At 33.3% G+C, this 25,042-nt stretch overlaps 1 protein-coding gene across 2 annotated transcripts in view; it reads left to right on the top strand.

The window, feature by feature from the left end:
- The window catches only part of LOC126889535 (cytochrome P450 6k1-like), a 45,035-nt gene extending 20,516 nt beyond the window's left edge, over nt 1-24,519 (top strand). The window contains exons 2-5 of one of the 2 annotated variants that reach the window (XM_050657887.1): nt 6,065-6,926; nt 13,470-13,682; nt 21,108-21,356; nt 24,276-24,519. In XM_050657887.1, the coding sequence (XP_050513844.1) occupies nt 6,089-6,926; nt 13,470-13,682; nt 21,108-21,356; nt 24,276-24,442 (1,467 nt within the window). In that variant the 5' untranslated portion in view covers nt 6,065-6,088 and the 3' untranslated portion in view covers nt 24,443-24,519. Of the gene's footprint in view, nt 1-6,064; nt 6,927-13,469; nt 13,683-21,107; nt 21,357-23,181; nt 23,775-24,275 lie in introns of those variants that run through there. The other variant, XM_050657888.1, reaches the window with a different exon arrangement.
- Nucleotides 24,520-25,042: the final 523 nt, after the last annotated feature.

Raw genomic sequence — 25,042 nt, 5'->3', positions numbered from 1 at the left:
AATTATTTGTGAACTAGAAATTCTTCATCCGGTGCTTCCATCAGAAATTTTTCAAATTGCTGCCTTGTAAAAAGGCTCGCTTTCTTAGGCCTATAGCCAACATTTTTTCTCTTCAAATACGCGATCAAAGTTGAAAACTTGGAAATATCAATGCTATCATAAAGAAAAACGGAGAAAAATCAACATTTTTTCTCTTCAAATACGCGATCAAAGTTGAAAACTTGGAAATATCAATGCTATCATAAAGAAAAACGGTGGATTTAATCATTGAATATTCTGCGCAGAGGCTTCCAGGAGCTTTCAACTGCATATGTCTTTGAACGAAATATGCCAATAGAGTCTTTTCTTCGATTCTTAAATTCTTGCCTTCGCACCATTTTTTAAAACTTTGGTAGGTATTTTGATAACGGATTTTGGATTTTTCGGGAATAATTGCGGAACACTCTTCTTCCCAAGCCCGTTCAATTTCTTCAAATTCACTTTCGCTCATATTTTAATTTATAATAATCAAAATTGTACTTAAAATTATTGACAACTAAATAAAAACTCAATTCTCCATTGTTGTTATGCACCCTAGTTATTACCTAACAACCAAAGTATCTATCTTGATAAAATGAATGAAACTAGTCAATATGACGAAAATGTTTAATTTTATAATTTATAATGGTATCAATCGTGCAAAAAACGTAATGAGCATGTAGAACGTTAAGGGTAACCGATCTCAGACAATAATTGGAGTCGTCGCTCCGCTGCTCCTCCAAACAATTGTCTTCGATCGGTATAAAACCCTTACCGTTCTCCATACTTAATATACTATTAAACTGCTCTCTTTTTTTTAATTATCGTATTAATAAAGTCATCAATTTGTCTTATACAAAATGCAATGTCATTTGACTTCTGTAAAATGCCAAATAAAAGATCAGTAAAAGGAAAAATCTCTGCAAAAAATTTAAATCGAAATATTCTTTAAGCGAATTTATGTTGACCTAAGCACCCCTTAGCTGTCGGAGCATCTCACTTTTGGAAGGCGATAGGACGATCGCTTTCATTCGTCATTGAACCCTGACCAATTTTTAATCGGGACAACTGCATGACAAGCGGCGATTTTGAGATGCGCTTCTGTCAAGAGTGGACCGAATAGTTGAATTGTGTGCATATTGAGTTCGTTCGTACGCGATTAATTTTTAATATTTTTCAATGTCTATTGCCTAGGTAATATGTAGATTACTTGGATTAGGGAAAAAATTTTGATTATTAAATATTAATTAATAATATATTTTCTTATATCGAAGTATAAATAGGGAAGCGTTGCTTCCCCCGCTTGCATGGACCGCACGCCTCTGGGTTTGAGAGACCTATGTCCAAAGAAGGCTAATTAGATAGATATACAGTCGGAAAAATGAAAGAATGCCCATGAACGAACATATAAAACACGCTGTATTTTCCGGTGACCGTGTCACAAAAAAAATTGCCCAGCGCAAGTACATGTAATAATAATACAGCGTGTTTTATATGTTCGTTCATGGGTATCCCTTCATTTTTCCTACTGTATGTATGAGGAAACTGAATTCTTTAATCAGGTATTTTTGTAATATGATTATCCAAATCAAGCTAAAACTTTATAAATTTTTATTTTTGTTAATCAAACCTATGCCTTATAGTACACAGATCAGCTAATTTAAATACAATAAATATCAGTAATTCGTGTGCATAAACTTTGCTTATTCAGAGAATTTCTTTCATGTTTATTTATTTAATCAAAAATTAATAATAGACAAGGCGAAAACGGCGGGTTCGTTGGGAAAAATATTCCCATGAGATTTTTTTGCATAATTACATTCGTGAGACACCCCAGAATAAGGTTCAAGAAGTCGCCCACGTGAAAAGTGGGCCAAATTTTTTTAACAATTTTTTTTATTCAAATTGCAAAATCAATATTATTGGCCCGGACAATTTTTTTGTCGGTTTTTTGGACCATTCTGGATAAAAAAGGTCTCTTATAATTTTTCTCTAAAGTTGATCGTTTTCGAGTTATTAGCAATTTATAATTTAAAAAAAAACGAAAATGGCGATTTTTAAGGCTTAATAACTCCGTTAAAAGTTATCATTATGAAAGTCAGAAAGTGACTAAATCAAAGTTTAATGCCCCCCCTATAAGATCCCGAAGAAATTTTTGTCATTATTTTATTACTCAGCTGTTATTTTTAAGTATTAATATTGAGCGCCATGCACGTGGTAGGCGTCCGTAAATGTGAGTGCAAGTAAGATCAAAATAATTGGACTGCCGGAGTGGCATCTCTCTCGCACTCAGCATTTACGGGCGGCTACCACGAGCATGGTGCTCAATATTATTACTTAAAAATAACAGCTTAGTAATAAAACAATGACAAAAATTTCTTCGGGATCTTGTAGGGGGGGCGTTATACTTTGATTTAGTCACTTTCTGACTTTCATAATAATAACTTTTAACCGAGTTATTAAGCCTTGAAAATCGCAATTTTTCGTTTTTTTCAATTTTAAATTGCTTATAACTCGAAAACCATCAACTTTAGGGAAAAATTATAGGAGACCTTTTTTATCCAGAAATATTGATTCTTGCAATTTGATTTAAAAAAAAGTGTTAAAAAAAATTTGGCCCACTTTTCATGTGGGCGACATCTTGAACCTTATTCTGGGATGTCTTACGAATGTAATTATGCAAAAAAATCTCATGGGAATATTTTGCTCAACGAACACGCCGTTTTCGTCTTGTTTTCAATCTGGTAGGATGTAGAGTAACATTTGTGGATGTTGTTTTATGTGCTATTAGATTAAAAACTTAGTTTTTTATTTATTTACTTAAAACTTTTACAGTACGCTAATGACAAGAATAAAAAAAAAACTGCTAAACGCCGTAAAAATGAGTGGCGCACACAATATTCCAGCTACAAAAGAGCTGGTATTAGTATTACGAAAATGTGTTTTCATTGTCGTAGAGAATAAAATTCTAGTTTTATTTTGAAAGATTTTTCCGTAATATTTGATTCATTTGAAGTAAAATCCGCCTCAAAAAAGTGACTTTGATATAGTTTGCATTTTGATGCTCTTTTGTTACGCGTTTTACTTCAAACTTAGCAAATATTATGGAAAAATCTTTCAAAATAAAACTAGAATTTTATTTTCCATCAAAATAAAAATACATTTTTGCGCCACATAATATTCATATCAGCTCTTTTATAGCTGGAGCATTGTGTGCGCCACTCATTTTTACGGCCTTTGGCGGTTTTTTGTTTATGTATCAGGAGTTTTTTAAAGTTTTTTCTAATCAATTTTGATTGACTCATCAACTTAGCTTCATAACCACTGCAACTAAATCGTTTCGGCGATAATGGTTAAATGGATTAAACTTTTGGAGCTTGATAACTTCTATACGGTTTAACCGATTTTGATCACTACACATGAGTTTGAAAGGCATTGACAAGTAGTGTCTATAAGATATGAGGTATACACCGTTAGACACGTCTAAAGTCCTACAAATGTTTAATTATTGCCGCAATTCGGATGTTGAAATTTTCAGTAATTGTTTTTCAGTTTTTCGACTATACTGAGCCGTGTGTATGTCCGATCATAACCACTTCGGCAAAATTTGAAAGTTTAACTCACGCGCTATTGATTTGGTATATTTTCCGGTTTTTATGTCTCTCTTTGAACCTAAGATACATAATTCCAAAAAATATGGCGTGTTGTACCTACCAAGTGATATAGCTGGCTTATGGGCGGTCAAAAATCACAAACTACACCGGTTCTGAATGGGCCGCGACCCTCTTTTGAAACACAGAAACAAAATTCAGATCGGTGTAACTTTTCCACACACATACGTACATATGTACATATATACATACATACATACATACATACATACATACATACATACATACATACATACATACATACATACATACATACATACATACATACATACATACATACATACACACATACATACATACATACATACATACATACATACATACATACATACATACATACATACACACATACATACATACATACATACATACATACCCACAAATATTTTCTGAGTCAAATTTCTGAGCTCAGTAACTTTTGAGTGCTATAACCGATTTTCAAAATTAGACATGCATTCGGAAAGTAAGGATCAGTACCTACTATCAGAAGCCGCCGAGGTCTGATTTAAATTTTCGTACTTTTTGTAAGTTTTGGCGACGAGAACGAAAAACAGATCATAAATGTGAAGTGCCGTAAAATCTACACCGTCCCAAAATTGGACAGTTGATATATGGATGGGTGAGTCTTTTGCTAAACTTTTAGATAGGATTTGAACCATTTTTCAATTCAGTCAGATTTAGACAATCGAAAATTTCGTGTATATGTATTGTTATGATCTACTTTTTATTTCTTTAATATCACTTAATCTTCATTTGATTACTCCAATCAATTATTTAATCACTTATCCAATTGTCGCAAATCATACAAAAAAATTAATAAAAAATCTCAGGGTGCCTTTTTATAATACAAAAAAAATATCTAAATTATCTTATGTTCTACTTATCGTCTCTCGTGGTTTCAGTATCTCTTAGTTGGTTCTAATCGGGCAAAAAATATTAGGAAAAGGAATTAAATAGAAATATAAAATAAGCATACAGAATATTATTATCAAAATCAATACTCTAAAAATCGATCAAATTTAAAACCTGTGGACACAGCTGTCCGAATGAAATTTTTACCACTTAAATTTATTCTAGTTAAAAAAAAATTACCGGTTTGTTTCCGATGACTTCGATAAAACAAGCTAAACAAACAAATTTAGGTATTCGCAAATTACCTATACTTCCTATTTACTTTTTGAAATATTGGAATCTTAATTCATATGCTTTTACTCAAACATTTTAGTTTCCGAACATAAAAATACCTTTCACATAAATTGACTGACCTTTTGCTTCACTGACTCTGATGTCTTCTCTTGACCCAAAACAGCTCTCCCTCGTTGACTATGTTAGGCTACCCATCAAAGCCCTCTCCGTTCTCAAGCTTCAAATCTATCAGCATACCAGCACCAATTCTCCAACAAAACCCAAACTCCAAAAATTCTCTCCTCTCCTTCTCACAATAATACAGAATCAAAGAGGTATTTCGTCTCAATTTGATCTGTCTCTCGTTCCACTTTTCAGCTCTATTCTCCACTATCAAAACACCCACTGGTATTTGCTATCTAACTATCCACGAAAACGTTGACTGCTCTTCAGCGATGCCAATAACATAATGAGTTCCTCTCTCCAAAACTATCTCACATTCAAACAAAACTTTCCCCATTCCAAAGTGCCTAGCCAATCAGAAACATTTATCTCCCCACCTTCCTCTCTTTACATTCGAAAACAAAACAGTCATTCTTTCAAAAATATTCCTACTCAACTTATGACTTTTCGGAAATTATAATTATCTAAATATTCCTATCATTAAACAAACATATTTAAAATTCCAAACTTTCTTTACCTCAATTTCCTAAGAACTAATTACTGTGGCATGCATAACAAAACACCGTTATAATCTCCAAATACCCTGAACAATTATGGTATATTCATATCACTTTCTTTCCTAATGTTTTATTTTTCAGGGAAAAAACTTACTAACGATAAATCACTTCTTAAAAACTACTTATAATAAATAGTTACAAATCAATGTACAGGGTGGATCAAATTTATGTGCCCGCGTTATATTAAAAAAAATTAAAAATTTTATTCTATCTTTGATTGATAGATTGATCCACAATAGTATATGTATAGTCTCGCATGTAGGGAGGTTGTGCGCCACTGGCGAGAACTGCCGTTCTCTGGGATAAATTTGTATAATAGGTTTGATTAAATTGTTGGTGTATAACAAGTGTATCACTTTTAAAAATAAATAAATATCTAAATAATAAATAAATCTTTTTTACAGATATATAAATTTGTATAATAGGTTTGATTAAACTGTTGGTGTATAACAAGTGTATCACTTTTAAAAATAAATAAATATCTAAATAATAAATAAATCTTTTTTACAGATTGATGTACTACTTGACTTCACCATGGTTATTTTTTTAATACTCTTGGTCACGATAATATTCCTTGCATACAAATATTTTACCAGACATTTTGACTACTGGAAAAAACGAGGCGTGCATACTAAAAAACCAATTCCATTTTTTGGACATTTTTACAGAACTGCCACATTTCAAACTACCTTGTCAGAGTTGATACAAGACCTATACCATGAAACTGACGAACCATACTTTGGGGTATTTGCTTTTGACAGACCAATCTTGGTGGTCAAATCACCTAAGTTAATTAAAGATATATTAATAAAAGATTTTAATACGTTCTGCGATAGAACCGTTGCAGATCCCACTCATCACCCTCTCTTATCCAAATTTTTATTCTGGCAAAAAATAGCAAAGTGGAGGCACACGAGGACGAAGTTAACTCCATTGTTTACGTCATCAATGACAAAAATATTTTTTGAAAATTTACAATTGATCAATGAGAAGTTTGTTGAATATTTAGGAAATATTCAAGGCCCATTTGATGCTAAATATGTTGCTGGTCATTACAGCACCGAGATGATTGGTCGTTGCTTTTTCGCAATTGATCCACGATGTTTTGAAGAGACCACAACAGAGTTTAGAGACTGCGTGGAAAGAATCTTTGAGTTTAACCTCAGAAATGGATTTATACAGACTTGCTACTTCTTAAGACAAGGTTTGGTCAAATTCTTTAAACTGAGCTTTCTGGCCTCTTCAGACATTTCACATTTTGAACAAACTTTTTTAAATTCAATGGAATCTAGAAAAAAGTATGATGGTAGAATCTTAAATATGGTTGATTTACTCAATGACTTGGACAGGAAACACGATGGAAATTATCCTGGTAAGCTTAGAAATAATAATTTAATACATTTAAATAGAACAGGAATTTTTCCAGTGTTTTCCTCAATTTTCCTCTGTCCATGGCTGCAGTTCCCCAGTTGTTCATAACCCATGTTTTGCTTGCGTAAAGGACTGTGGGCTGGATCACTGTTCGGCATAATCTTAATTTTGTCTTTCTGGAGAGGCTTTTTGCTTTAAGTACTTTGTGTAGGGCTCCGACAGTCTTTCTTCCCCTTGAAATTTGCTTCTCAATTTCTTGGCATTCTTTTGCTTACATGTACGGTTTGCCTACATGTACGGTTACTCCCAGATACTAAAACTCTGTCACCTTCATTACTCGCGTTGTTTGTGGTAGCCTTCAATTGTGTGTCTTCATATATGTACGGTGTGTCTGCGAAACTTGGAACCATATGGGAAACAATTTTAATATCAATTTTACGAAAAAAAGTTATTCTTTATAAAGTGCTCTGCATAGTCCAAAACCTAAGACGCAATCATCAGATATCAAATTTTATCAACAGTATACGAGATATGTCAAAAAATATGAATTTCGCTCAAGAGTAAAGTGCCTTTATATTTCACAATATCGAAAATAATTGTCATTAAGAAAAGTTGTTTCTAATTAAAAATTATGTTATAATCTGCATTTACACTCTTCTAATTGAAAAAACGGTGTAGATGGCGGAAGTGGCAACCCTCGATTTTAGGGGTAATATGGAATAAAATTACTCACCGAATGATTGCCGGAATAAGAAATCCCCCACTTACTGGCCAACGGCTTTGGGCGGATGAGTTAGAAAGTGGTAGGGCACCCTTTTGCCCTGAGGTTGAGAAATCGGCCCCGAAGGCGGAAGAACCAAGTAATGGTCAACGGCATAAGGATGTAGAAGGCAAGGGGAAACCACTACATTAAAGATCCCTATGGATATCCCTAGTACAATCATCATGGTGGTAGAAACCAACAACAGTGATACTGATTATGGCCCTCGGAAGCCAAGATCCGGCAGGGGAGGAAAAGACAAGGCCTCTCAGGTCGTTAATCAGCGAATTCCTTGTCACAAAAGCGAAGATGAGAGAATAAGACTGTCCAATACTAAAATTGGAACCTGGAATGTTCAGTGCATGTTTCAGCCTGGTAAGATGCACAATACAATTCAAGAGATGAACAGGTTGAATATTGATATACTGGGTATCAGTGAAGCCAGGTGGCCTAACTCAGGCTGCTTCTCAACAGCAGAAGCTACAATATATTATTCAGGTAGCGATGATAACCTACATAGACACGGAGTGGCAATAATTGTTAATAAAATATCTAATAGAGCAGTGAAAGAGTTTGTCCCCATCTCAGAAAGAGTAATGTTACTACAATTAGAGACATCTCACGCCACGTTGAACCTGATACAAGTATATGCTCCTACGACGAATGCCAATGAAGAAGAACTAGAATTATTTTACCAGCATATCGAAGAAGCACTGAAAAAAACAAAAAGCACTGAAAATCGTGATTGAAATCACGATAGTCCTAGGTGATTTCAATGCAAAAATTGGAAAGGGGCAAAGCGGAAAATGTGTAGGAAAATATGGTCTGGGAAATCGCAATGAGAGAGGTGATCGTCTACTACAATTTTGCCAAGAGCAGAACTTCATTATCACAAACACAGTTTTCAAACTACCCAACAGACGACTGTATACATGGCGATCGCCCGCAGATTCATCGGAGAAAGTAGTTAGGAACCAGATAGACTACATTATGATAAACGAAAGATACCGTAATGCTGTTAAAGCCGTAAAAGCGTATCCCGGAGCAGACGTGGCCTCAGACCACAACCCACTTATCGCCAAAATTACACTCGCACTTAAAAATATTAAAAGAAATCAGAGAACAGCTACAATAGACATAAGCAAGCTTAAAGAACCCAACGTAAAATAATGTCTTCAACACGAACTGCATAAGAACTGTAGAGATCTGAACATAGACACCAATGACATTGACGAGCACTGGGAGCAACTAAAACATTGCATACTAGAACCTTGTAAAGATATACTAAAGACTTCCACAAGGAGAAAAGAGGAATGGATGAATGACGAGATACTGAATATGATGGAACAACGGAGACAATATAAGAACAAAAATGACAATAAATACAGGGAGATTAACCACGAGATAAGGAAGATGATAAAGCAGGCAAAAGAAAAACACTTTGAAGAGAAATGCAAAGAGATCGAGGATCTCCAAAAAAGATACGATCTATTTAACCTACATAAGAAAGTCAAAGAAATGGCTGGACTAAGAAAGCAAAATCTAACTGGTGCACTTCTGGATAGACACGGGGTCGCTATAACAGAGACCGATGAGAAACTACAACGTTGGGCAGAATACATCGCTGAACTGTTCGATGAAGAAAGAGGGTACCTGGAACACATAGAACTTACTTCAGGAGAAATAGGTCCATATATTACAACGGAAGAAATAATACATGCGTTAAAAGCAATGAAGAACAGAAAAAGCCCAGGACCTGACATGCTTCCTATCGACCTTTTAAAAATTATAGATGAGCAGCATATTGATATTTTAGTGGTACTCTTGAACAAAATTTATAGCTCAGGCACATTACCCAAAGAATGGTTGACGTCGATCTTTATTTGCCTCCCTAAAAAGAAAAACGCACGAGAATGCGGCGACTACCGCACCATTAGTTTGATGTCCCATGTGCTAAAGTTGCTACTGAAAGTCATCCATAACCGAATATATCATAAACTAGACATAGACATTAATGATATGCAATTTGGGTTTCGCAAAGGCCTGGGAACTCGTGAAGCTCTTTTTTCACTTAACATACTTATACAAAGGTGCCTGGACGTCAATCAAGATATATATGCGTGTTTTATTGACTATAATAAAGCATTTGACAAAGTACGACATGAACAATTAATGCATGTTCTGGAATCAAGGAAGCTGGACTACAATGACCTCAGGATTATATCGAATTTATACTATAAGCAACGAGCAAAAGTACGTGTTAACGATCAGCTGTCGGAGGAAATTGAAATCAGACGTGGAGTGAGACAGGGATGCGTGTTGTCGCCGGTTCTTTTTAATGCCTACTCGGAAGAGATCTTGAAAAAAGCTCTGGATGGTGAAACAGCTGGAATCAAGGTAAATGGAGTTTCCATTAACATTAGATATGCGGATGACACTGTCATCTTAGCTGAAAATATTGGGGATCTTCAGAGGCTGGTGACCAGAATAGCAGAGTTTGGAGAAGAATATGGGCTAACAATGAATGTCAAGAAGACAAAGTTTATGAGAATATCGAAAACTCAAAGAAATATCGAAAATCTCGTCATCAACGGATCCAATATCGAACGAGTCGATCAATATGCACACCTTGGAACAATGATCAACTCCACAGGAGATTACTTACAGGAAATCAAAATCAGGATAGAAAAGGCTAGAGCAAATTTTAACAAAATGAGGAAAGTGCTCTGCACAAGAGATTTGAAGTTGGAGCTAAGAGTTAGGTTGGCTAGGTGCTACGTTTTCTCGACTCTGTTTTGTGGAATGGAAGCTTGGACCTTGAATGCTGCATCAATGAAAAAACTAGAGTCATTCGAGCTGTGGGTGTACAGAAGAATTCTGAAAATATCGTGGACAGAACACGTTACAAACAAAGAGTTCTGAGAAGGATGAATAAAGAAATGGAAATCCTAAATACCATCAAAACAAGAAAATTGGAATATCTCGGACATATTTCACGTGGAGAGAGATACAGCTTGCTCCAATTGATTATGCAGGGAAAGATTCAAGGAAAGAGAAGCATAGGGCGACGCAGAATATCGTGGCTGCGCAACCTGAGAGAGTGGTACGGATGTACATCAAATGAACTTTTCAGAGCAGCCATCTCTAAAATACGAATAGCTATGATGATTGCTGACCTCCGCCGCGGAGATGGCACTTAAAGAAGAAGAAGAATTGAAAAAAAAATTTGAAAATTTTCCTCAAATGACGGACACCCAACATCATTTTTATTTATGATAGCTCCGTTATTATTAATTTTACGAAAAAAAAATTATATTTTATAAAACGTTCTGTATATTCTCACAACTAAGATAAAATTATAAGATATTAAATTTTGTCAATTTTATACGAGGTATGTCAAAAAATATGAATTTCGCTGTAGAGTAAAATACCTTTAATTTTCACAATATTAAAATTTGTTATTATAAAAAGTTGTTCAGAATTAAAAATTATGTTTCAATATGCAACTGCATCCTTCTAGTTGAAATATTGTAAACTATAAAGGTATTTTACTCTTGAGCGAAATTCATATTTTTTGACATACCTCATATAAAATTGAAAAACATTGATATCTTATGATTTCATCTTGGTTTTTTGACTTTTAACTTAAATAACGGAGTTAATACGGAGTTATCTTATATAAAAATGATGTTGGGTATCAGAAATTTAAATATATATTCCCTATTATGGAATTTGCATAAAATTTTAAATTCGAAAAAAATGGTATAAATCACAACAGAACATAATTTAGAACCTGTATCAATGATAAAAAAGTTTTGTTTGTCTTTCGTTTGGCCCCTAAAGACGACTAATAATTCAACTTATACCAGCCACCCCAAAACGCGTCGTGACGTCACAGGGTTGTATGTTTACATTCTACACCAATTGTATATATAATTTTAAATTAGACATTATAAACGTCAGTAAAAATTACAGTTATGTGACGTTAAAAGTGTTTTTGATCGTTTGAATTATTCATAGAAAATTTGTACTTTTACTAAATGGTTTTATTTTTCTTCAAAAACTGTATCAAACTCAAATCTCAACAAACTGGTATATATTATTACAACGACATACGATAAATGTCATTAGAACATAAATATTTTTCTTTATTCCCCGACGACGAGCTGACCAAATACCCAAGTAGGTGGAGGCCAATAAGCTAAAGCAGAAGAAGAAGAATATACGTAAATATAACCATAAACAAAACCACACAGGTAAACTCTGTGACGTCACGGGTCGTCAAAGTTATTATGAGTTTTTGAAGCGTTAAATTTTGTAAATTTCATTTTTATACAAAACTGAACATTATTATGTAATAAAAAATATGTGCAAGTTCCTTATTTGAGGAAAATTAAAAAAAAAAATTTTCGATTAGAAGAGTGAAAATGCATATTATAACATAATTTTTAATTACAAACAACTTTTCTTAATAACAATTTTTGATATTGTGAAATATAAAGGCAATGTACTCTTGAGCGAAATTCATATTTTTGCACATACCTCGTATATTATTGATAAAATTTGATATCTGATGATTGCATCTTGGTTTTAGACTAGGCAGAGAACTTTATGAAGAATAACTTTTTTTCGTAAAATTGATATTAAAAAAGTGTCCCATATGGTTCCAAGTTACGCAGACACGCGTATATGTGGTTTGCCCCATTTCCATATACTTAATTATTTTATGTTCACTATTAATTGGTCGACAGTGTTTAGCCGTCACTACAAAGAGTTTGAAAATCCTAGCAGTTTCCTTTCAGTTCTTTCCATTAACACCACATCGTCCGCAAAGGCCAGGACCTGGATTCCGTGGATTCCGTTGTCATTGATCATACCTTTCGTTCGTATTCCACACTCTCTCTCAATATTGCCTCCAACAACAAATTAAATGATACTGTAGACAGCGGATCTCCCTGCTATAATCAAATTATCCTGTTAGGCTTCAGTTTATCCTTACTCTATTGTCGATATTCATTAAGGTCACTTTTACTAGTCCGGTCATCTTTTCCGGAATTACAAGTACTCTCACGGCTTGGTACAAACGCATTCTTCTCACAGAATCGCAAACTTGTGTGAAATATATGAAAAGAAAGAAAATCTATGGGGAAAATCTACGAAATTTATGACCTGTTGCTGTTACGTACTGCTCTGAATCATCAATATTTAATATATGGTGGTTAAATTTCTTAATCCTCCCTGGCAATCACCAACCAGCTCATGTTTAAGTGCCTTTCCAGTATGCTTCTTATGTCTCTGGCAAGTACCTTAAATGTTACCTCTGGAAGAGTGATACGCCTGTAATTTTCGCACGCTAATCTATCTCCTTTCTTATGAATGGGACATACTATTGTGTCTCTTTACACTTCCGGCATTTCCTCTAGCTCTCAGTTTTTCATCAGCAGGCTACAGATCCTCGTTCTAAGTGCTTCTCCCACATGATTGATTAGTTCTGCAGTAATACCATTGCTGCCTGCATTTTTATTGTTTTTCATGCTATTTGTACATGATCTCTCTTATTTCTTCCACAGTTTGGGTCGCCATTTATTTCTCCGCATTAATTTAATGCAGACATTTATTTAAATAAATAATCGTAGAGATCATAATGTAAGAAAACCGTAAGAAAACGATAAAAACGGTAACAGGAACACAACTTTTAAGTCGCTTTATTTTGTCCGTTTTCTAATACCCTAATCTTATGACCATAAACGGAGACAATGTATTAATATTTTCTTTTTTTTTTAGATAAAGACATACTCATATCCAATGCCATCTTTTTACTAATTGCTGGACAAGAAACCACCAGTGCTATTGTTGCTTATACCCTCTATGAATTAGCTCTTCATCAGGATATACAGGAAAGATTAAGAAATGAAATTAAAAATAATTATGAAATATACCAAGGGTTCACATACGAAGGGATACAGAAAAATAAATATTTGGATATGGTTATCAATGGTAAATATAGTAATTAATTATACAGAGCGTTTCACTAACAAACGGAACTACTTGAATTATTTTATATTTTTTTGTTAATCAAGACCTGGATTTTTTTGTGATTAGTAAGTGGGTCGTTCCAATGTAGTAAATAAGTATTGACTATTTTTAAAATGAGTATCTATTCATTAACTTTATTAATTTATTATTAAAAGTACATAAGATTTGTAAAGGATATGTATGAGAGGGCGTATAATAAAATAATTACTTTAGTCCTTATTAGACTACCTAGACTTATTAAAGAAAGTTTAGGTGAAGAAAACACGATGGACAGAATTGAGTGGCGAAGAAGAGTAAGGAACAGCGACCTCTGAAGAAGGAATGGCTGGGAAAGAAGAAGATCTGTAGTTTCATTCTGGCACTCTACTTCGATAGGAATTCTTAACTGTATATAATGTCTAGTGTCTACAGTATCTATAGAGGTCTATAGTGTCTTTAGACTTCTATAGTATCTATAGACGTCTACAGTGTCTATAGACGCCATCATGTACGCGTCCACTGCTGGAGATCGGTCTTCCTCAGCTCTTTCCATCTGTCTATAGATGTATATCAGGTAATTGGTCACATGTCTGTTGTTTTTAATTCGTTTTGGGCATTCTTCCAGATATTATTTAATAAATATGTTCCGCATAGATAAAAAAAGAGAAAGGATGTGATAGCAAGAGGTATCGCTTATGTACTTAGGTTTATGCAACAATGATGGAGTTTTGATTTCAACTATTCAGCACTTATTTCGATATAAATACTCCCTTAAAATATTTTTTCTACAACCGTGTTAAAAATGCAATTTTTAGCACTCCATACGAGCGTTAAAAATGCTACTTTAAGGCACTAATGCTTTAAAAAATTTTTAAGGCACTGCAGTTCGTATTGTAGTCCATGTGGTGAGACCGCTCGCGTCTAAAAAAAATTTCTGATTCGGTTTCTTTGTGGATTCCCATTCAAAAATCTCCTTTAAACAAATCTGAAGCGTGCCGGGCGGAATTTTTGGGCAGAAATTGTTTAAAAAATTTTTTGAAACAAATACAAAAGATCATATTTTTTTGCTCTGTAACATATATTTTTAGATTTTTTTGGTCAATCGAAACAAGAAAGGTATCTTGTAATTTTTCTCAAAAATTGATAGTTTTGGAGTTATAGGCGATTTAAAATCTGAAAAATGCGATAATATGCATTTTCGATGCTTAAAAAGTCATATTTACATTAGTATTTTTGAAGTTGTCAGATACTTAGATTGAAGACTGAACATTCAGCTTCAAGATTCTGAAGAGTGATCGCGTCTAACTTAAATTTATACCGTTGTTTTTTAATTGTTAAATATGCGTGTTTATCCGATTTTTTTGCCGGTGCGGCCCGCTTTATTTCAAAAAGCTCCTATTTTTCTCCGAAAAATATTTTTTCTAGATTCTTTGTGTTATTCTAAATAAAATAAGTTTCTTGTCATTTTTCTCAAAAGTTAATAGTTTTTAAGTTATAAGCGATTTAAAATCCGAACATGACAAAAAAACGCATTTTCGGATTTTAAATCGCTTATAACTTTAAAACTATTAACTTTTGAGAAAAATGTCAAGATACTTATTTTATTTAGAATGTTCCAAATCATCTACAAAAAATATTTTTCGGAGGAAAATAAGAGATTTTTGAAACGGAGCGCACCGCACCGGCAAAAAAATCGGATAAACACGCATATTTAACCATTAAAAAACAACGGCATAAATTCAAGTTAGACTCGATCACTCTTCAGAATCTTGAATCTGAATATTTAGTCTTCAATTTAAGTATCTGGCAACCTCAAAAATACTAATTTAATATGAGTTTTTAAGCCTCGAAAATGCGTATTTTCGCATTTTTCAGATTTTAAATCGCCTATAACTCGAAAACTATCAATTTCTGAGAAAATTTACAAGAGACCTTTCTTGTTCAGAATGACCCACAAAACTCAAAAATACAGGGTGTAACAAAAATACAGGTCATAAATTTAACCACATATTCTGGGACCAAAAATAATTCGATTAAACCTAACTTACCTTAGTACAAATGTGCACATAAAAAAAGTTACAGCCCTTTTAAGTTACAAAATGAAAATCGATTTTTTCTAATGTATCGAAAACTATTGGAGATTTTTTATTGAAAATGGACATGTGACATTATTATGGTAGTATCATCTTAAGAAAAAAATATAGTGAAATTTGGACACCCCATAAAAATTTTATGGGGGTTTGGTTCCTTTAAACCCCCCCCCCCAAACTTTTGTGTACGTTCCAATTAAATTATTATTGTAGTACCATTAGTTAAACACAGTATTTTTAAAACTTTTTTGCCTCTTAGTACTTTTTCGAAAAGTCAGTTTTTATCGAGATATTTCGAATATTTGTCAAATCCACCACATATTTTTGTATATGGTTAAGTACGATTATGGAGAGTTTGTAATAATATGAACATTTATTTATGATTTACTTTTAGGTATATTTTGAACCATATTATAAAAGAAGTCACATCTCGATAAAAGGTGCCTTTTCGAAAAAATACAAAGAGGCAAAAAAGTTTTAAAAACACTGTGTTTAACTAATCGTACCGCAGTAATATTTTAATTGGAACGTACACAAACATCTGGGGGTTCAAAAGAACAAAACCCCCATAAAATTTTTATGTAAACATATTGAAAAATAAGCCTCAACTCGATAAAAACTGCCTTAGCGAAAAAATACTAAGAGGCAAAAAAGTTTTAATAATATTGAATTTAACTAATGGTACCACAATAATAATTTAATTGAGACGTGCACAAAAGTTTGGGGGGTTTAAGGGAACAAAATCCCCATAAAATTTTTATGGGGTGCACAAATTTCACTATAATTTTTCTTTAAGATGTTCCTGCCATAAGAATGCCACATGTCCATTTTCAATAAAAAATCTCCAATAGTTTTCGATATATTCGAAAAAATCGATTTTCATTTTGTAACTTCAAAGGGCTGTAACTTTTTTTATGTGCATATTTGTACTAAGGTAAGTTAGGTTCATTCGAACTATTTTTTGTTCCAGAATATGTGATTTAATTTATGACCTGTATTTTTGTTATACCCTGTATACGTTTCGGAGCAAAAAAACGTGATCTTTTGTATTTGTTTAAAAAAATTGTTTAAACAATTTCTGCCCAAAAATTCCGGCCGGTACCCTTCAGATTTGTTTAAAGGGGACATTTATGAATAGGAATCCACAAAGAAACCGAATCAGAAATTTTTCCAGACAAGAGCGGTCTCACCACATGGACTATTGACCGTATATGCAATTTTGATGTAATGTCAAAAAAATATAAAATTGGAATGTCAGTCAAGTTCAAGTAAAAGTTTTTTTAGATATTGTCCTCTAATTACGTTTGTAGAAAAAATATTGTATGATATGCGTGTTAAAAAGTACATTTTTAAGGCACTCATGTGAATTGCAGAACTGGCTATCGCTCATTTTGCAAACTTTTACATGCGTACCTTAAACGTGTACTTTTAAAACTTATATCATAAATAACTATAAAACTGAATAAAAGGCAACGGATTATTATTTTAGTTCTATTTATTTACCTAAATTACGTCCACGCCTACGATTATTGACACAAGAACACTAAAATTAGATAGATATTAAATAACGAAAACATTAATAATTATACAGTGAGCACGTAAAGGTTGGAATAAATTAATTTTCTCAAGAACGGACGATTTTGGAAAAAAATCCCGAAACAGGTCAATTTTTATTTTTAAATTATGACTTTTTGGCATGTATATCATACTAGTGACGTCACTCATCTGGGCGTGATGACGTCATCGATGATTTTTTTAATGAGAATAGGGGTCGTCTGATAGCTCATTTGAACGGTAATTCAATTGTTTATTCAGTAATATAAACATTAACATAATTATCTATACAGGGTGCCCAAAAAATTTTTTTTTAATTAAACTTATTGGCATAAAAATAAGAATGTGTGTAATTTATTTAATTCAAAATACATTTTACTGCTATCAGAAAACAGGAAAAAATGTTTTTTTGGCAAATAAATATTGTTTTTTGCTTAAATTCAATATTAAAGCAGCCATCACCAGCCTCGTGACAATTTGAACATTTAATTTAAGCGAAAAAAGCAATGATTATTTTTCAAATATACCTATATTTTTTTCCTGTTTTCTGAGAGCAGTCAAATGTATTTTGAATTAAATAAATTACATATATTCTTCTTTTTATGTCAATAAATTTAATCAAAAAAAATATATTTTTTGGACACCTTGTATAAATAATTATGTGAATGTTTATATTACTGGATAGAGAATTTAATTACTTTTTAAATGAGCTATCACACGACCCTATTCTCATTTAAAAAAATCATCGATGACGTCATCACGCCCAGATGGGTGACGTCACTAATATGATATATATGCCAAAAGGTCGTAATTTAAAAATAAAAATTGACCTGTTTCGGGATTTTTTTCCAAAATCGTCCATTCTCGAGAAAATGAATTTATTCCAACCTTTACGTGCTCACTGTATAACTTTAACTAATGAGTTGAGCGGTTTTTAAAAACAATATAGTTTTCAAAAATAAAATAAAAATTCCATTTTTATTCATGCGAAGGCAAAACAATCTTATTTTTCAATGAGAATACGGAGTGCAGTCCAGCCCTCTGAATCGACGATTTTCGACTCTTGTTGGAGTCTCATCGGAGAGAACGTAGGCCTGTTACTTCATACTCCAATTGACCAACACCGAGAGTTTATCCCCCACACCGCAACGGACGTGAATGGACTAGGTGATTAGCGTCATCTGGCAATTGAAAGATGAAGTAGTTTTCAATCCTAATAGCAATATTCATAATATTTAAAAATATTAAAATATTACTAAAAGATTTTTAAATTGAAAACTTATTGGTCCATTTTCTTGGTAGCACCTCCATGGCTTCTAAAATTTGCAAACCAGATGGATGCTGAGCGAATAAGACAAGAGGGAATTCAAACACTTACAATTCACGACCCCGTCTGTTCAGCTGGTAAATTCCAACAGAAAATGGACCTAGTTACTCAAAGAAGTAACGAACAATATAAAAATAAAATAAAAATTCCATTTTTATTCAGTTGCAATGCGAAGGCAAAACAATCTTATTTTTCAATTAGAATACGGAGCGCAGTCCTTAGAATACGGAGAGCAAATATAGTTTTCATGATCTCTGTAAGGCTGTTGAATATTTCCTGAACAGTAGGTTTTAAATCCAATGGTTTATACATGTGGTGAATGATTTACAGTCGATGAAGATGTGTTTCACAGTCAGGAAAACATTGCAATGGAGGCAAGTTGGACGAGTTTCTGAGGGCATCAAGAAACCATGAGTAAGATTGGTGTGGTTAATTCGGAGTCTTCTAGTAATCGATGCTTCCCTTCCAATTAAAAAGTGTTGGGAGAGATGAACAATAAACGGTTTGAGTTCATGTAGAGTTGTTTTACTCTGTTGCCATAAGTTCTGCCAGATATCATTTACTGACTTTTTGAAAACGAGTTTGATATCGCTTGCTAGTTGAATTGTGGTTAGTCCAGTATTGTGGTTGGTAGCTTTTTTGGCAAAATGATCTGCTGTTTAATTAGCAGTAATTCCAGTATGAGAAGGTATCCATATGATAGAGACTGTTACACCTTAAGCAGAGAGATTTTGGTAGACGTTATGATAAAAGGGAATCCGAACAAATGGAAATATTTCTGGTTTGATGGAAGATGCATTTAAAAGCCAACAGAATACTATACAGGGTGTCCCAGACTAATTTGACCACGCTATATCTCTTAAAAGAATAGAGATTTTCGAATGGGACAAAAACTGATCTATTACATTTGTAATGCACTTTAATATGGCGTAGAAAATAATTATCCCCTAAATATTCATCCCTTATTTACAACCCCTAACTTTTTTTTAAATAGCACCCTGTAAGTTAGGGATGAATATTTAGGGTGTGGATTTTTTGTACGCCATATGAAAGTGTATTACAAATGGAATAGATCAGTTTGTGTCCCATTCGAAAATCTCTATTCGTTTAAGAAATATAGCCTGGATAAATTAGTCTGGGACACACACTTAACAAAAATAAACTGATAGTTTATTGGTTATTTGCGAACCGATTTTATTTTAAAAAAATGTGTTGAATGGACGATAAAAGGCCACATCCAAAACAAAAAATATACAGAGTGCCATTAAAAAAATTAAAGTTAGGGGTTGTAACTAAGGGATGAATATTTAGGGGACGATTTTTTCTACGCCATATTAAAGTGTATTACAAGTAGAATATATCACTTTCTGTCCCATTCGAAAATCTCTATTCGTTTAAGAGATATAGCGTGGCTAAATTAGTCTGGGACAACCTGTATAGTTCACCTGTGTACATGCTACATGTTAAGGGTAACCGATATTTATGATCCTACAAGTTCATGTAGAGTGGTGACAGCACAGCCAACACCAGTGGTAGTTTTAGAAGCATTGATAAACAGAATTAAAGTATATGAATAAAATTAACATGAAGTAAAACTCTTTAGTGTAGTTGGTATATTTAATAAAAATTCTAAAAAAATTTTAAAAATCCAAACGGATTACGTTCAAAACGTTTTCGGACTTATCAGTCCATCATCAGTGAACTCTCTGTCCTTGCTAAATAACCACAATGCCAAACACTGGTCAATATGTATATTCTAACTACATGGTGAAATCTGTTAAACAATTTGGCTTACATTGGATGCCAACGGATTAGTACTAGGTACATGATGCTCTACTCCATTAATTAAGAGATTTTTTTATTATGAATAGGTCTACATTGAACTACGTTTAGTCTGTCAATCTTTTCGTAGTCTAAACGTAGTTCAATGTAGACCTATTCATAATAAAAAATCTCTTAATTAATGGAGTAGAGCATCATGTACCTAGTACTAATCCGTTGGCATCCAATGTAAGCCAAATTGTTTAACAGATTTCACCATGTAGTTAGAATATACATCTTGACCAGTGTTTGGCATTGTGGCTATTTAGCAAGGACAGAGAGTTCACTGATGATGGACTGATAAGTCCGAAAACGTTTTGAACGTAATCCGTTTGGATTTTTAACAAATTTTTTAGAATTTTTATTAAATATACCAACTACACTAGGGAGTTTTACTTCATGTTAATTTTATTTAACTAGATGGTATACAGCCAACCTTCGGGGATTATCCCGTTTTATTTTTTTTTAAGTATATGATTTTTTTATATAGTTTCTAAAAATGCTTTCTTTATAAGCCTGTTGGGGGATTCATGTCGTTAAATATGGTGAGGAAGATGTCTATTGAAGGAAGATAAGCAACGGGTTTAAATTAATGTATACATACTTTGGTTTTAGAATGTTTAAGAAAATATGGAGTTTTACCATTTCTAGACAGAGAAGCTGTCAGCGATTATCGCCTTGAAGGTACAGATCTCGTCATTGAAAAGGGAACGGGAGTATATATTCCCTTATTTGCTTTTATGAGAGATCCCAAATATTTTCCCAATCCTGAAAAGTTTGACCCTGAAAGATTTGCTGATAATAATGTTAACGCAGAAGAATTGCTCTATTTTCCATTCGGAGAAGGGCCAAGAGCTTGCATAGGTAAGTCAGGTATTTCTTCAATGTGTTCCACATATCAACATATAGGTTTATCAAATTAAAACCTATTGGTAGAGGAGCCCAAACAGGGATTTTTGCAGTTACTCGAGCGCGTCAGAAAATCACATGGGGAGAAACCTTGAACCCTTGTAATGTACCTATACTATACCTATATGGACTCTTAATATAGGAAAGTTCATTAAGAGGGGTCCGAAAAAAATCTATTCTTAGAAAAACTCAAAATCGTCAGATTAAGATCAGGTAAGTTAAGTATATACATGCAGAACAGTGTTTATGTATTTCAATAATCTAACGATTTGAGTGGGGCGTAATAGTCGAGGCATTGAAGGATTGAAGTGTCGATTTTTTTGCAGTAAGACGGATTTTAATGCGCATTGGTGCGTTGGATTCGTGAGAATGTCAGGAAATTTTGTGAACTAATGTAATTAATAAGATATCTCAAATTGCATTTGTGCATAAGAAAAATGCATTTCAAAAATGCATTTCGGTAAATAGTGGGAAAAATTGACTTAGTTTTCTTACTCGGGGGGTTTTTGGGGTCGCTGAAAACGAATATGAGGTCGGCGAGAGTGTGAAAACTACCTGGTGCCTGCAGCGGGTGTAATAAACGACTTTCTCTGGAGTATTATGGTAATTTGTTAAATAATTGACCCAAACTTGCAATTCGGGGGTTTTTGGGGTCGCTGAAAATGAATATGAGGTCGGCGAGAGTGTGCAAAGTACCTGGTGCCTGCAGCGGGTGTAATAAACGTCTTCCTCTGGAGTATTATGGTAATTTATCATATCTCGTATCACCTTTCATTCTATTTACTTTGTCTTCTATTTTTTGTACTAAATGAGAAAAAAAAACATTAAAAATTAATATTTTAGAAATATAACTAAAAAGTAAGTTGATATTATTTATTAATACTATTTTTACAAACATTATCTTTCATGCATCTGCATCGAGATATACAGATAATCTCAGCTGTTTTACCTGCATAAGTTCTTAGAGCAATTTTTACAGTTACATGCTGGTACTAAGTCTGTTCTTATAGGCAGTAAAACTGAAACTTCCTGGGGCCTCAGGGTCTAATTATCTATATGATATCCATATAAAGTGGATCTAGTTCTTTGGCAACATCATCAAGGCACGTCAATTGTGTGTATGCCGCCACAACATAAATGCTCGTCTTATATGCAATGATGATGCTGTAAAAGAACTCGATTCATTTTTATATAGATACTACATATTGGCTCATTTGCATGCGTAGAAGCCGAGTTACGATCGATAAAGCGTCAAAAAATACTTACATACTTGTCTGTGAGCCGATTTGGCGCCTCATAGCGCGCCGTTAAAATATCGATATCTTGACCGAAAATAAACTTACGAACATTTTAAAAAGCTCAAAATATTCCTTTTGAGCTTTTCTATAATTATTGTTAATTAAAGTATAAATGTTTACAGCTCAAATTTACTTGAAATCCTTATAAACAAATTAATGTACAATTTTTTTAAGAAAATTATAATTTCAAACTGGTATAACTTTAAAAAAATTAATATAAAGTAGTTTAACAAACTTTGTTTGGAAGCCTATTAACGAAGCTTTAAAATAAGACCTACTAGGGCCCATTTGCATACGTAGAAACTGAGTTACGATCGATAAAGCTTCGAAAAATACTTATTTTGCAATTTGCAATTTGCATTGTGCACTAATTTTACAACATCTTGAGTTTTAACTGTTGGATTTAAGTTTAGTAAACGTTTTTTCTTCGTTTTTTATAACGAACAAATTTTATTTGAAACATTCTTTTTTATCTCTTTTAGTTTATGAACCAGAGCCTTATAAACAATTTATAAACAATTATATTGTTTATAACAATTTTTTGACCACTTGGATCGAAATCCACCCTCGAAATTCGTAATCAGCAGCCAAAAATCCATAAGAAACCGTTGACTTTGTCCATCAGAATTGAAAAGGACACGGTGACCCCTCTGGCGCCTAGACTAAATAGAATGAAATGACCACATAAGCCGAATGACAACAAATAGAGTATTAATGACAGCGAGGGACGGTTCCCCAATAGGAATACGATCAGTGGGAAGACCACGAAAACGATGAAACGACAACTTACTATAAGTTTTTTTGTAATAAGCTATTCTTTTGTAATAAGTAATAAATTCCAATTCAGAAAAAAAATGTTGGTGCATATCTGTTTTGGGCAATTCCTATGCGCCTGTGCTAGTAATAGGTCTGGATCCCGCGTATGAAAAAAAGTTGATTAATAGCAAGCTGAAAATTTGTTAATAGCTTGAGGGTGTCTAGTCCAATAAACTTTGATATATGCGAACACTGGAACAGGTGCAGTTTTAATTGTGGAACTGGTTAAAAATTTGGAACGGTCAGACAACGAAAACGGCACATTTAATTTGTCCGACAGAACAGACTTAAACTCTCCGAACAGAGATTAAACTCTCATGCAAAAATCAGACTGCTACTTATCACTTGTCATAATTCCTGTCATTTGACATATTCTACATGTTCCACTCATTAAAACGCCCATTTGGTGATAAATAGCAGTCTGATTTTTGCATGAGAGTTTAATCTCTGTTCGGAGAGTTTAAGTCTGTTCTGTCCGACAAAATAAATATGCCGTTTTCGTGGTCTGACCGTTACAAATTTGTAACCTGTTCCACAATTATTAAAACTGCCCCTGTTCCAGTGTTCCCATATATCAATCTTTATCCGACTAGACACCCTTAAGCTATTAACAAATTTTCAGCTTGCTATTAATCAACTTTTTTTTCATACGCGGGATCCAGACCTATAGCAAAAGAAAAAACAACTTTATGGAAAATACATGAATAACGAGCATTGTCATTTCAAACAATAAATACCTACTTTATTTTTATTATTTTAGGTAAGCGTTTAGGAATCTTAGCTGTTGCGATATGTATTTCACATGTTCTGATTAAATTTAATATTGATAAATGCGCAGCTACTCCTGATCCAGTTGAATTTGCAAAGAAATCCTTTATTCTACAATCCAGCTGTGGACTTCCAATAACAGTGACTCCAATATCATAACGTTAGGATAATATTTTATGTATATTTTTAGATAAAAGTTGTAGATAAATAAAGTAATAAAAATATTTTCCTCTAAATATTTCCTGGTCCTGTATTTTTTGTCTCCATCTTTGCAGTTTCTGTCTGTCTATTTATGTCTTCCAATACCTAGCCTTCACATCTACTTTTGGCCTTCCTTTAGCCCTTATTATGTTCGGGTCCCACATTTTAACTTCTCTTACCTTTTTTCTTCCCTCATTCTTCTTAAGTGTCCATGCTGTCGTAGTTGCTGGGTTTTTATAGCTTTAAATATGTCCTCATTTACTAATATATCTCCCAGCAAACAGACTTGAGCCCAATTACGTGATAATTACGTTAAATTTACGGCAAATTTCAACGAATACGTAACTCGGTGATTTATGACGGGAAAAAAACGTATTTCAGTGCCAAATCATTCACCTATATATTAGTGCTTTCTTTATACATGTTTGACATTAGAATAATATAAAATCATAAGGACGAATATAGTACATGTTTTTTATAATATTTGTGAATTTCGGTTACATCGGCAAAGGTACGTTTATTTCACGTAATAATCACGAAACAGAAATAACTTCCTTT

Source organism: Diabrotica virgifera, chromosome 8 (genome assembly GCF_917563875.1).
Source record: "Diabrotica virgifera virgifera chromosome 8, PGI_DIABVI_V3a".
Classification (NCBI taxonomy): domain Eukaryota; kingdom Metazoa; phylum Arthropoda; class Insecta; order Coleoptera; family Chrysomelidae; genus Diabrotica; species Diabrotica virgifera.
This window is presented reverse-complemented; position numbering and strand designations above follow the sequence as displayed.